The sequence below is a fragment of the Sorex fumeus genome, unplaced genomic scaffold (genome assembly GCF_029834395.1).
Source record: "Sorex fumeus unplaced genomic scaffold, SorFum_2.1 ptg000044l, whole genome shotgun sequence".
In the NCBI taxonomy this organism is placed as follows: domain Eukaryota; kingdom Metazoa; phylum Chordata; class Mammalia; order Eulipotyphla; family Soricidae; genus Sorex; species Sorex fumeus.
Genome location: NW_026606101.1, coordinates 40,056,476 through 40,071,279, shown reverse-complemented (window position 1 = coordinate 40,071,279; position 14,804 = coordinate 40,056,476). Strand labels below are relative to the sequence as shown.

The window sequence follows — 14,804 nt, the reverse complement described above, 5'->3', positions numbered from 1 at the left end:
TTTTAAGGAGAAGTGTCTTGACTTCTGTTAAGATAATTACCCTGGTAGAAAATAATGCGCTGAGAGTATGCTCTGGAAGGTGGATCTGAAAGTTTTTGTCTAAAAGTTTTAGTTAATCCTATATAAGACTATGTGATTTTACCATTTGGTAATAAGTTTCTTTTTAACCAGTTATCAAGACTTATTTCATGGCAAAAGTTCTTTGAATATTATGCAGTTTTAAAGTTTAATTTGTTCTCTGTGTTTGAATAAAAAGATATAATTTTGTTTGTTTGCAAAAGTTCCCACTTAAGTAAAAAAATCAGTGACTCTTTTGCATTTAAATGAAGTAAAAATATACTAGCTTTGTTCTGAAAAAGAAAATAGACTTAAATATTTGACATTTTTAGAGTGAACATGAAATATTCTAAAATCTCTCAAATCCCCATTTTTAATTAAGTGCTTCTTTATTGAGAAACCATTTACATGTAAAATGTCAGCATCTGTTCTGTAACTTATGCCATGAATGAAATAATTTTGGGCAAAAAATATTTCAGCTCAGCTCATTGAATTTTTTTTTTTCTGTAACATTGAGCATGACATCTTTTCAGGTACTTACAAAAGGCTCAACATATTTTGATAATCTGGTAGGGATATTGCCTAGGATTGTATCATTGAGGTTTAAATTTTTCTGAGCACAAGGTGCTATTGAAACAGATTTTCTACAGGAGATCCTTTCATAGCTATTATTTGCTGATGCAAGATGGGACAAGTTATAATGTGCCTGGCCTACATTTACATGGTGGTGTTACTCAAAACAAAATCCAGTGTGATTATAAAACTGTGGGCTAATCTCTGTTGATTATCATATTTTGGGGGTGGGAATAAGAGATGAAATAGTGCTGTAAATAATATAATTCCCTTGCACTTTTCCCTCGTAAAGGAATAAAAGGACTCATGTCATTTTTTATCAGAAAATAATACTATATTATGCTGATTGTTAATTTGGGGACCATGTGGGTATATCAGCAGGGGCTGGAGCAATAGCACAGCGGTAGGGCGTTCGCCTTACAAGCGGCCAACATGGCCGACCCGAGTTCGATTCCTCCGCCCCTCTCGGAGAGCCCGGCAAGCTACCGAGAGTATTCGGTATGCCAGACACAGTAACAACAAAGTCTCCAATGGAGACATTACTGGGCCCGCTCGAGCAAATCGACGATCAACGGGAGGGCCTTTACCTTTACCTTTTTAAACATTAGGAAAATGAGGTTTTTTTTCCTGAGGTATTTTAAATGTAAAAGAACCTCAATGGCACGTAATTAAACTTTTGCTTTCTATATTTCTTATTTTTCCTGGTGCATTGCGTAGGAATACCATTTCATATTTTCTCTATAGAACCAGTGGTACTCAGGGGACCATGTGATGTGAAGGGAATTGAACTCAGGACCTCATTCACGCAAGCCACTCTCCGAGACCTCTATAAAAAGGCCTTACACATGCAAGGCAATACTGTACATACATATGCATGCATGCAATATTATACATACACGTACTATAACACTGTGCTACAGTCTGACCCCACTATGAGTACATTTTAATAAGTCTCCTCAGTTGATTATATGATAGGTAGGAAATTCAGATATTTCTTCCTCTGAGCAATAACGGTGCACCCATGCTTAGGAATGCCTTTCTATGTACTGCATGCCTTGCTTACTAAATTATTTGTTTCCGTGTTGGGATTTTTTACTACTAAATCAGTAAATTCACAGTAGCTGTTATATATATAAAGTTGGAAGATACAGAACCATTCTAGAATCTCTCTTGGCCCCTTGTCATGTTCACTTTAGCAGTAGCCTGACATGTGTACACACACACACACACACACATATATATATATATATATATATATATATATATATATATATATCTTGAGGTGTATTGGGAAAATGGTGAAGGGACGGTGACAGTGGTATTGGGATTAGAATGATGAATACCTGTAACAAATCATCATGAACAATTTTATAAAACACAGTATTGAAATAAAGTGCGTCGGGGGGGAAGAAATTTAGTGAGAGAGTCCATGAAACAAGTCCATGAAACAATCTTTACAGAGTCCATGAAACAAGGACAAAGAGTATAAAAATAAACTGGGAGCAAGTATTGAATAATAAAAATAGGACCAGAGAAATCAAATCAAGCCAGTGGAACAGTTGCAAGGCAGAGTTAGAGATAGCCTCTTTTATATCTGCAAACTAGAACAGTTACGCCCCCCCAATAAAAATGGGAAATAGAAGTGAAAAATATAGTAACAGAAGTATCTGCATGAGGAAGTGAACCTGAAATAGGTGGTTGAGGAAAAGATAATAGGAAAAATAGAAGATTTACAATATCATCATTGATATAAGTAAGATTACTCAGATTTAATTTTTTCCAGAGTTAATTTTTCCCTAAAAATTTTCAAGTCATCAAAATTTTGCAAACTTCCTGGCTATAATGATAGTGCAGTGCTTGTCTTGTATATAGCAGAACCCAGTTCAGTCCCCGCACTTGAGCCATGCCAGAAGTGATCCCTGAGTGTAGAGCTAGAAATAAGTTCTGCGTACCACTGGGTATGACTCAAAAACCAAAACCAAACTTTTGCTGACTTAAAAATTACAGTGTAAGTTATAGCAAAGTGATTCTGATACAGAATACTATGCATAAATATACATCATGGAAAATTTTTTTAAAAAATGTTTCTAAACATTTAGTAATTCAGGATATCAAATTTTCCCAAAAAAATATTGTTAAATGAGATTAGTGTGACTTCTCCCTTTTTTTTTACTTTTAAATATGTGTCTCTTAAGTATTCCCCAGGACACATGATCCACTAAAAGCTAAAATAAGCAAAGAAATAATGTGTGCCATTTTATGATGCTGGGCCTAAAACAAAAAGGACATGTGTTCATACAAAAATTCACACCCAAACATTTATGGTAGCTTTATAATTGCCCTAGATAGGAAATTAAATATATTTCAGCATTTGTTTGAAGGGATAGACAAATCACTGTCACTGTCTTCCCGTTGTTCATTGATTTGTTTGAGCGGGCCCAGTAACATCTCCATTGTGAGACTTGTTGTTACTATGTTTGGCATATTGAATACATCACAGGTAGCTTGCCAGGCTTTGCTGTGCGGGCGAGATAATCTCAGTAGCTTGCCAGGCTCTCCCAGAGGGGCGGAGGAATTGAACCCGGGTCAGTCAGGTCAGCCGGGCACAAGGCAAACACCTTACGGCTGTGCTATCGCTCCAACCCAGACAAATGGATACACTCATAAAATAAAATATTAATATGCAATAAGGAGAGGGCCAGATTGACGGGATAGCCAGTAGAGCAACTGCTTGCTCAGGGTCTCCCTGGGTTCAGTCCCCAGTACGGTGTATGGTCCCTGGGTGTGAACCTTATGTGCAGAGCCAGGAACTGTGCTTAGCACGACTATGTGGCCCCAACACAAAAGGAGAAACTGGTGTGTCCAAGTACATGAGTAATACATACATTACACTGAGTGACCAGGCAGAAAGGGCATAAATTCCATTTTTCCAAGATTTTGGAAATAAAACTAGAGAGAGAAAATAATAGTAGTTACCGAGGGGGGGAAGTTAGGGGAGGAGAATCACTACCCAGGGGTACTATGGGGGCGATGAGGCTGTTCCGTATCTCAGTTGTGCCGTTTTATGATGACAATGACATAGTTTTGTGTATTTCTTAAAACTCATTGAACATAAAAATGATAAGATTTATCGTAATAAAATCATACCCCAGTAGGCATGAGTTCACAGTGAGAGCTAACACAAATGTGTCTGTGTTAGTGAGGCATTTCCTGGCCACCTTTTTTTTTATGGTGCTGTTCCTTATCCATTTACCCAAAGCTTCTCCTTCTGTTCCTTACCCATTTCTCCCAAGCTTCTCCTCCTTCCATGACTATTTTGTCATTTCTAAGTAATAGTCCTTTTTGTTTGAAGAATGGGCTGGAGCGATAGCACAGCGGGTAGGGCGTTCGCCTTACACGCGGCCAACATGGCCGACCCGAGTTCGATTCCTCCGCCCCTCTCGGAGAGCCGGGCAAGCTACCGAGAGTATTTGATATGCCAGACACAGTAACAACAAAGTCTCCAATGGAGACGTTACTGGGCCCGCTCGAGCAAATCGACGATCAACGGGAGGGCCTTTACCTTTACCTTTTACCTTGTTTGAAGAATCATAATCACTTGACCTTTCTTCATTATTCTGTTCTTTTTGTTTTTTTTTAAATTTTTATTAGTGAAACATCATGAGGTACAGTTCTAGACTTACAAATTTTTGTGCTTGGTTTTCAGTTATACAATGATCAAGTACCCATCCCTCTACCAGTGCCCATTTTCCACCACCACGGGTCCCAGTATTCCTCCCATCCCCAATTTCCAGCTGTCATATAATCTTCATCATAGTTCCAGATATGTAAATTTTCAAGCATATGTGATTTCCATTAAAGAAAAAAATGCTGTAAAATGATGAAAACAAAATTACTCTGTATTATGCATTTTTATTCAGATAGCAACGAATGCCTTGTGGATGATTGCAGCATAATTGCTGGAGGGAACCTCACTGGCTGGCACCCAGACTCTGCTGCTGTGTTATGGAGACGGGTCTTGGGGATCCTTGGAGATGTGAATAATATCCAGTCACCGAAGATCCATGCCAAAGTTTTTGGCTATCTCTATGAACTCTGGTATAAACTAGCAAAGGTAGGTCTTAATTTTTGACCCTTCATTCTAATATGCAGAAGTTAATTTAGCAAAAACTATTGCAGAGAACTACTAAACATGTTCTGGAACACAAAATGTTACACAAAATATGTTTGGTAGTAACAACAAGTCTCACAATGGTGACGTGACTGGCCCACTCGAGCAAATCGATGAACAAGGGGAGGACAGTGACAGTGACAGGAAAAAAAAAATTGATCCTTTATTTGATAATTAAATTCAGCAAGTTATTTATGTTTTGGCTTTGTGGTCATACCTGGTAGAGTTCATGGATCACTCCTGGTGAGGCTTGGGGGAACAGCTTTGGGATGCTGGCAATTGAACCAGGGTTTACCGTGTGTAAGGCAAATGCTCTACTCACTAAATTAGCCCTCCAGCCTCTTCAGAGAGCTATCTAATGCAAATTTTGAACATAAGTTAAGTAATATATAAGAATATTGGGGGCTTGGGGGCTGGAGTGATAGCACAGTGGGTAGGGCGTTTGCCTGGCATGCGGCCAACCCAGGTTTGATTCCCAGCATCCCATATGGTCCCCTGAGCATCGCCAGGGGTGATTTCTGAGTGCAGAGCCAGGAGTAACCCCTGTTCATTACCGGTGTGACCCAAAAAGCAAAAAAAAAAAAAATACATATATATATGCATATATATATATAAGAATATGTGGTAATTAAAGAATAAATCTTAGTTTGGTTATTCATTTTTTAAAAGTGTTACCGATTTTATTATAATTTGAAATATTTATAAAAATATTAAGAAAATTATTAAAATCACCACTTCACAGAAACTACAATATTATTTCCATGACAAACAGATTTATAAAATTGATTTTTAAAATGCATAATTTTCTTTACTATTTTTATAATAGGTGCTCATATTATTAAATTTTTTTACAAAACATGGTTCATGTTTACATAAAACTTGTTATGTAATTCCTTAGTATTTTGAGCTCAGGACCTTTTCAGATCTTGGAGAGTGCCCTGGTGTATAGTAAATCAAATCCATAATTCAAAAGGACACTAGATTACATTAAAAAAATCAACAACTTGCAAATACTTTAGCTTTTCATTAAATTATAGAAATCAAATTGGAGACATCTATTTGACCATGGATGATAAGATTGAAATATCATTGTGATAAATTGAATGTTTTCTTCTCTAAAATTTTCTTCTTTGTCTATTAGATAAGGGATAACCTAGCAATAAGCCTGGATAACCAGTCTTCTCCATCCCCTCCGGTCCTCATTCCACCACTCAGAATGTTTGCATCATGGCTGTTTAAGGTCAGTGGCTATATACTCATTTATTTATGTCAATGTCCTCATATTTTTTGAAGATTTAAAAATTGTGGCTGCTCAAAACTGGGTCATAATGAAGTCACCACATCCTACATCTGCATAAACAACTGTTAATGGAAAACTGAGAAGTAAAGGAAATGTTGAAGTACCTTTCATCTGGTGTTGATATCTCTAAACACTATCTTCCTGGCAGGCAACTACATTGCCTAATGAATATAAGGAAGGTAAACTACAAGCCTACAGACTTATCTGTGCCATGATGACCAGACGCCAGGATGTGCTGCCAAACTCAGACTTCCTGGTACATTTTTACCTTGTGATGCATCTGGGATTAACCAACGAGGATCAGGTATTCTTTGACTCATTCATCATGGTAGCTTATTACTGGGGTTATGCATATATGATATTTGAATGTTAAATTGGGGTTTATAAAATCACATCAGAAATATTGACATCCTCAGAAGTTTCAGTTCTTTTTGTTTTAATTATTTGTATTTAAGAACTGTATTTACAAAGTTACTTATAGTTGGGTTTTAGGACTAATTTCAGTTTTACACACTGCAGCTGTGCTGGTTGTTCAAATATGGGTTGTTCAGAAATGATTTTATCATGCTTCTTTCTACCTGCTTTCCATCATGCCAAACCACACAGTTGAATTTTATCCTAGAGGATAATTGGTTCTCATAAAATCTAACTGTATTAATCACTTAGTCACTTAACTTCCCGTTAGTCGTCGATTTGCTCGAGCGGGTGCCAGTAATGTCTCCATTTGTCCCTGTCGCGTGCTAGTGTAGCCCAATGGCATCTGTTCGCTCCGGGAACATGAAGAGCCTCAAACCGATCGTTCATGATCTTGACGAAGAAGTCTGACCATCTGGTAGGTGGGCGGCCACGCGGTCTTTTGGCATCCTGTGGAATCCAGTCAGTAACAGCTCTAGTCCAGCGGTCATCTTTAAATCTCATTATGTGACCAGCCCATCTGATTTTTGACACCTTGGCAAATGAGACAGCGTCCCTGATTCTTGATCGTCGAAGGATGTCAGAACTCCGGATTCTTTCTCTCATTTGAGTGAAACGTGATATTCCAAGCATAGCTCTTTCTATTCTTCTTTGGGAGACCTGAATAGCGTTCTCATCTTGTTTGCGTAGGGCCCAGGTCTCTGAGGCATATGTTAATGCAGGAAGAACAGTGGAATCAAAGAGATGTGCCCGGAGCCGGAGGTTCTTCGTCCTCTTAGCTATTTCTTTGACATTCTTGAAGATGTTCCAAGCCGCTCTATTCCTCCTGCGCAGCTCGGGTGCCAGATCATTTGTCATGTTGACTTCTCAACCTAGGTACACATAGCTGTTGCATTCAGAGATGGTCATTCCGTTGAGAGCAAATGGGGCGTCAGGAACGAGGCTGTTTCTCATGAACATTGTCTTCGTAGATTCAGCTGTAGTCCTACCTTTCCACACTCATGGTCAAAGTCGGCCAGCATTTGTGCCGCTTGGTTGATGTTTGGTGTTATTAAAACAATGTCATCAGCAAAGCGGAGGTGGTGTAGTTGCCGACCATCTATCTTCACTCCCATTCCTTCCCATTCCAGTCGTCGCATGATGTTCTCGAGGGTGGCACTGAAGAGTTTCGGTGAAATGGTATCACCCTGCTGAACCCCTCTCTTGACATCAACGATCACTTCTTTGTAGATTGGTGAGATCCTGGTAGTGAATCCGCAATACAGCTCATGGAGGATCCTGATGTATTGGGCTTGAATGCCCTGATTGGCTAGGGCTTCAATGACCGCTTCCGTCTCAACAGAATCAAAGGCCTTCTTTAAATCAATGAACGTTAAACAGAGCGGCATCTTGAACTCCCGAGAAACCTCAATGAGCTTGGTTATCGTGTGGATATGGTCGATGGTGCTGAATCCTTTGCGGAACCCGGCTTGCTCGCATGGTTGTCCTTCATCTAGTGTTCTGCCAATCCTATTTAGGATGACTCGAGTGAACAACTTGTAGATGACAGACAATAGGCAGATCGGGCGATAGTTGCCAATGTCATGGATGTCTCCCTTCTTGAACAGTAGTACGGTCCTGCTGGTTTTCCATTGGGACGGAACCTTGCATTCAGACAAGTAGCAAGTGAAGAGCCGAGCCAGTATATTGATGAGTACTGACAGCAGGTTGTTCAGGTGTTCAGGTCTGACCTTGTCTGGGCCGGGTGCTGTTTGTTTCTTTACCGACAAAATGGTGTGTCGGATTTCGGAAGGGAGAACATTGGGAACGACATATCCATCCTGTGGAATTTGGTATGTTGGCAAGTGGACATGGCTATCGAAGAGATTTGAGTAGAAGTCATGGATAATCTTCTCCATTGCCGTTCTGGAGGATGTGATGGATCCATCAGGACGTCGGAGGGCAGTCATCTTGGTCTTGTAGTTGGCGAAGGACAGGCGGGCGTTACGAATACTTTTCCCGGCTTCTGCCGCATCTACCAGTACTTCTGCTCTTCTCTCTTTGAGGTCTTCCTTGATCGCATCTCTGCACTGCTTTGCGAGCTCGGACGTTAGCTTGCGGTTGCCTGAGGCATGCGCCAAACCACGCTGGTGAATTAGCTCAAGAGTTTTCGAAGATAGGCGATTTTTTGTGGCTATCTCTCTCGGCGTTCCTCGCACATTCATGGAGGTGCTGAACTAGTCGATCGTATTCCTCGTCAATGTTGTCAACAATGGCATCTTCCCATGTTGTCGCAATAGTGCCAAAGAGTTCCCAGTTGGTAGTCGTTCTGGGAGTTCTCTTTTTGAACTTTGCAGCCCTTTCTCCCCACTCTGTGAAGTAGAATTTTGCACGAAGGAGACAGTGGTCCAATCCCGTTCGAAATTTTGGGACAACAGCGACATTGGTCAGGCAAAACCGTTGATTGAATATGATGTGGTCTATTTCGTTGTGAAATCGTCCACCGGGAGACTCCCATGTCCATCGTTTAGATTCTGCCTTCTGAACTGTGAGTTACCATGGATGGTCTTGGTCGACATGATGAACTCAGTCTCTCACCCTGTTCGTTCCATTCTAGGCCATGGGTCCCGATGTGAAGTTCTTCAGCTGATCTTCTCGGTCCTATCTTGGCATTAAAATCTCCCACATTTAGTGGACACTACCTCCACTACCCAGCCGTCACCACACTCCAGGACGCTTTCCGGACCCGCGTGACCGCTCCGGCCGAGACTCACGCACGACTGAAGACCCACAGAACAAGATAAGCGGAACTCTCTGAGACCTTGGACTACAGGCTCGGCGGACCCAGGAACAGAGTTTCTCTGCTTGCTCCCACCAACCACAGGTGACAAAGGGATTCTAATCAGGAGCCCCACCCTACCCTGCCCTGTCTGCTTCCATCAACCACCCAGGGATCGAATTGCGCACAGAAGACCCACCCTACCCAGATAAATACCCCACTGGCAGACTTCCACTATCGACACTACCTCCACTACCCAGCCGTCGCCACACTCCAGCAGTCCAGGATGCTTTCCGGACCCGTGACTCATCATAAGACACTAAATACCCATCTTCCGGAATTATCGCACCATATTTGATAGGGTTCAAATATGGTAACACCTACAAGGGTGATTAGAGGTCGCCCCAAAAGCCTCTATCCCTCTCGGAAAGACTGGTAAGCTACCGAGAGTATTCTGCCCGCACGGAAGAGCCTGGCAAGCTATCCGTTGTGTATTCGATATGCCAAAACCAGTAACTACAACTGGTCTCATTCACCTGACCCTGAAGGCTTCACCGACATGGCAGCACTGAGAAGGATGAGAAAGGAGAGGCCGACAAAATCTCAAGGCCGACCTAGGCTGCCACAACGAAGGAAGACAAAAATGATCGTCTGTACTTTCAATGCACGTACGCTAGCATCAGATGCATCCACCGAGGTCCTGACGGTACAAGCGCGAATGATCAAGTATGACACCATTGGTCTGACCGAGACAAGAAGGCACGAATCTCACCATGCCGTTTTCGACACTGGAGAAGAATTGTTCCTCGGAACATGCGATAAAAGAGGTGTCGTAGGCGTCGGTGTCCTTGTCAACACAAACTTGGCCAAGAGCATTGATTCATTCGAATGCCTAACAACCCGAATCGGACGTTTACATTTGAATAGATGTGGCTCACTGCCTGCAGTTTCTATCTTCGTTGTCTACGCACCAACATCCCATTATGATGAAGGAGAAATTGAGAAGTTCTACATGGAGCTGGAGAAGTTCTATAGAGAAGACCACACCTTCTACAAGATCATTGTGGGTGATTTTAATGCCAAGATAGGACCGAGAAGATCAGCTAACTGTATTATCACCTCAAAAATATGATCTAAACTACTTTTTTGTTGGGGTTCTATTTTATGTGTTACTTGAAGACATTTATTCTTATCATTTAGAAATGTTCAAAAATTCTTGTTTTAATAGTTTTATAAAAGACCCTACCCATAAATTAGAACAACTGCTGTCTTTTTTTGTTTTTCTATTAGTGAAACACCATGAAGTACAGTTGCAGACTTACAAACTTTCGTGCTTGGGTTTCAGTTATACAATGATTGAGTACCCATCCCTCTACCAGTGCCCATTCTCTACTATCAATGATCCCAGTAGCCCTCCCACCCTCCACCTCGTACCCCCCAACCCACCCCACCTGTGTGGCAGGGTATTCCCTTTTGCTCACTCTTTCCTTTAGGGTATTGTAGCTTGCAATAGAGTTATTGACTGGCCATTGTGTTTGGTTTATAGTTTACTTTCAGCATGCGTCTCTCATCCCGAGCGAGTTCTACAAACATCCTTTACTTGGTGTTCCCTTCTCTATCTGAGCTGCCTTTACCCCCAGCATGTGCTGCTAGCTTCTAAGCCTTGGAGTAGACCCCCTGGTACTTATCTCAACTATTCTTGGGTGTTCGACTCCCATTCTGTTACTTTATATTCCCCAGATGAGTGCAGTCTTTCTATGTCTGTCCCTCTCTTTCTAACTCATTTCACTTAGCACGATATTTTCCATGTAGAACCACTTGTATGTAAATTTTATGACTTCATCTTTTCTAACAGCTGCATAGTATTCCATTATGTAGATGTACCAAAGTTCTATAACCAGTCATATGTTCTCTGGCACTTGGGTTTTTTCCAAATTTTGGCTAATGTGAACAGTGCATCAATGAACACAGAGGTGCAGAATCGTCCATACTGTTTTCCAAAAGGGCTGAACCAGTCGGCATTCCAACCAGCAGTGAAGGAGGGCCCTTTCTCACCACATCTGTGCCAACACCAGTTGCTTTTTTGTTCTTTTGGATGTGGGCCAGTCTCTGTGGTGTGAGATGATATCTCATTGTTGTTTTGGTCTGCATCTGCCTGATGATTAGTGATGTAGAGCATTTTCTCATGTGCCTTTTTGCCATTCGGATTTCTTTGACAAAGTTTCTGTTCGTTTTGTCGCCCCATTTTTTGATGGTGTTGGATGATTCTTCTTGTGGAGTTCATCCAGTGCTATGTATGTCCTTAATATCAACCCCTTGACGGATGGGTATTGGGTATATCCCTTCCCATTCTGTAGACTGTCTTTGTATTTTGGTCACTGTTTCTTTTGAGATGCAGAAGCTTCTTAGTTTAAGATAGTCCCATTTGCCTGTCTCGTTTTCACTTGCTTGGCCAGTGACATGTCATCTTTGAAGATACTGTTCGCTTCAATGATGTGGAAGGTTTTTCCAAGGTTGTCTTCAATGTGGGATGGAGTGATGTCACAGCAGGTAGGGTGTTTGCATTGCAAGCAGCCAACATGGCCGACCCAAGTTCGATTCTTCCACCTCTCTTGGAGAGCGCGGCAAGATACTCAGAATATCTCGCCCACACAGCAAAGCCTAGCAAGCTCCCCGTGACGTATTCAATATGCCATACACAGTAACAAGTCTCACAATGTTACTGGGCCTGCTCAAGCAAATCAATGAACAACGGGAGGACAGTGACAGTGACATTGTCATCAATGTACCTTATGGATTCCAGTCTGATGTTGAGGTCTTTAATCCATTTTGATCTTACTTTTGTCATGGTGTTAGGTGGAGATCTGAGCCCATTTTCTTTTCATTTAGCTGTCCAGTTTTGCCAGCACAATTTGTTAAAGAGGCTTTCTTGTTCCACTACACATTTCTTTCTCCCTTATCAAAGATTAGATGATCATATGTTTGAGGGAAGGTGTCAGTATATTCAACCCTGTTCATTGGTCTGCAGCTCTGCCTTTGTTCCAGTACCTTGCTGTTTTAATTATTACTGCTTTGTAGTAGAGTTTGAAGTTGGGGAGGTTGATTCCTCCCATTTTCTTTTTCCCAAGAATTGCTTTAGCTATACATGGGTGCTTATTGTTACATATGAATTTCAGGAGTGTTTGCTCCATTTCTTTAAAGAATGTCATGGGTATCATTATAGGGATTGAATTGAATTTGTGCAATGTGTATTGTTCTTTTTGGGGGATATAAAGTCCTGTATAGATCTATTAGCCCTCTGTCTTCTATTTCTTCCTTCAGAGCCATTATTTCCTTGCTGAGTTTTAATCTTCTTGATCTATTCAGGGGTGATAAGGCAGTGTTGAAGTCTCCAACTACTATTGTGTTACTTGTAATGTCCTTCTTAAGGTCTGTTAGCAGTTGTTGTAGGGATTTGACTGGTTCTTCACTGGGTGCGTATACGTTTAGGGGTGTGATTTCTTCCTGCTGTACATATCCCTTAATTAGTAAAAAATGGCCTTTACTGTCCCTTCTAATCTTTCTAACCTGAAATTTATGTTGTCGGATACTAGTAAGGCCCACTCTAGCTTTTTTGAGGGGGTTGTTTGCTTTCAGGGTTGTTTTCCATCCTTTGACTTTGATTCTGTGTTTGTTGTGATTGTTCAGATGTGTTTCTCGTAGATAGCAGAATGTTGGGTTCTGTCTCTGAATCAATTTTTCCACTCTGTCTTTTAATTGGTGAATTTAGACCATTGACATTGAGAGAGATTATTGTTATGGGGTTTTGTGTCATCTTTATGTAAGGGTTTGTTGTGCTTGTAGGGGTTTGTCTAGTCTTACAGTAGCCCCTTTAGCCCTTCTTTTAGGTTGGGTTTTGTGTCTATGAAGTTCCTGAACTGTTGTTTATCCAGAAAATAGTGTACTGCCTTCGAGTTTCAGTGAGAGTTTAGCCGGATAAAGTATTCTTGGTGAAGACTTCATTTCAGTGAGTTTTTTCACTGTATCCCACCATTGCCTTTGGGCTTAGAGGGTTTCCTCTGATAGTTCTGCTGTGAATCTAAGGGGTGCTTCTTTGTATGTGATTTCCTTATTTGACCTTGCTGCTTGCAGTATTGTATTTTATTATAACATCTTATTATCTCATTCCTACTTTGGACAAACTAGCAGGTTACCGAATGTAGCCTGCCCACACGGCAGAGTCTGGCAAACTCCCCGTGGCGTACCCAATATGCCAAATACCAGTAACAATGCTGGGTCTCTTTCTCCTAAAGAGCCTTGAATATAATCTCAGGGCTAGGATGAAGGAGACGTTACTAGGGCCTGCTCGAGGCAATCGACAAATAACAGGATGATTTGTGATTTTGTGATTGTGAAGGGATGGGTGTTAGAACACTGTACTACTGAAACTCAGTCATGAACAACTTTGTAACTGTGTATCTCATGGTGATTCATTTAAATAAATTTAAAAAAAATAGTCCCAGTGTCTGGACTTCTGGGACAAAATAGGAGTATTGTAAATCTCCAGTTTATAATGAGCCTATGGTTTAGTACATAAGAAACTTGTATTTTTGTATATTTAATAGAATTGACTGTTTTTCTTTTTTTGTTCCTTTTTGGGTCACACCCAGCGATGCTTAGGGGTTATTCCTGGCTTTGCACTCAGGAATTACTCCTTGTGGTGCTCCGGGTACCATATGGGATGCTGGGAATCAAACCTGGGTCAGCCATGTGCAAGGCAAGCAACCTACCCTCCGTGCTATCACTCCAGCTCCTGACTTTTTCTTTAAACTCAACAATTATTGGTTGAATAATTGTTAAATTATTGAAATCCTCTCTACCAACTATAATCACTTTAAATAAACTTTATTCCTTTGCCAAAAGAAAATTCTGAAGGCAAGTTTCTAATGAAAGAAAGCCTTCTCATTTTAGCAAGAAATGTCTCTGGTAATACTTTTAGTACACATATCTAAATAGATCAGGGTGCTTTAACTAGAACATATATGTAATTCCAGAAATTCATCTAACATTAATTTGAAAAATACAGGAAAGCAGTTACTGTTGAAAATACAGTTCAATCAGTTTGTTGGTTTGGTGTTGTGCGCCTGTGGCTGAGTCATCTCAGGATTTGCTGTTCCATCATCCCAACAAGTTTTGGCTTTATATAGGCCCTTGAATCACTTTGTCTCTGCAGAAAGAGACTTACACAATCATTCATGGAGGCTGAGAGATGGTGCAGAGGTGAAGGTGCTGCCCTTGCATGTGACTGGCTCGGGTTTGATTCCTAGTACTACATATGGAGCATTGCTAGGAGTGAGTCCTGCGCACTGTAGGTATAGCCAAAGGACCCCTAAAAAAACTTTTAAATTATGAAAAAGTTAAGATTGCTGTGTTTTCTAAACTAAGAGAAGAAAACATTTGTTAGTATTAGTTTTGTCTCACAAATAAAATCCCAGGTGAGTTTCTCCGTTTTGCCTCTGGGTGGCGCACTTGTCTGCACCATTCTCTGACTG

The 14,804-nt window shown here is 40.9% G+C and overlaps 1 protein-coding gene across 1 annotated transcript in view; it reads left to right on the top strand.

The window, feature by feature from the left end:
* RALGAPA2 (Ral GTPase activating protein catalytic subunit alpha 2) overlaps positions 1 to 14,804 on the top strand; it is a 380,552-nt gene that overhangs the window by 176,101 nt on the left and 189,647 nt on the right. The window contains exons 22-24 of the mRNA XM_056121724.1: positions 4,551 to 4,744; positions 5,943 to 6,041; positions 6,250 to 6,405. Coding sequence (XP_055977699.1) covers positions 4,551 to 4,744; positions 5,943 to 6,041; positions 6,250 to 6,405 — 449 coding nt within the window. The remainder of the gene's footprint in view (positions 1 to 4,550; positions 4,745 to 5,942; positions 6,042 to 6,249; positions 6,406 to 14,804) is intronic.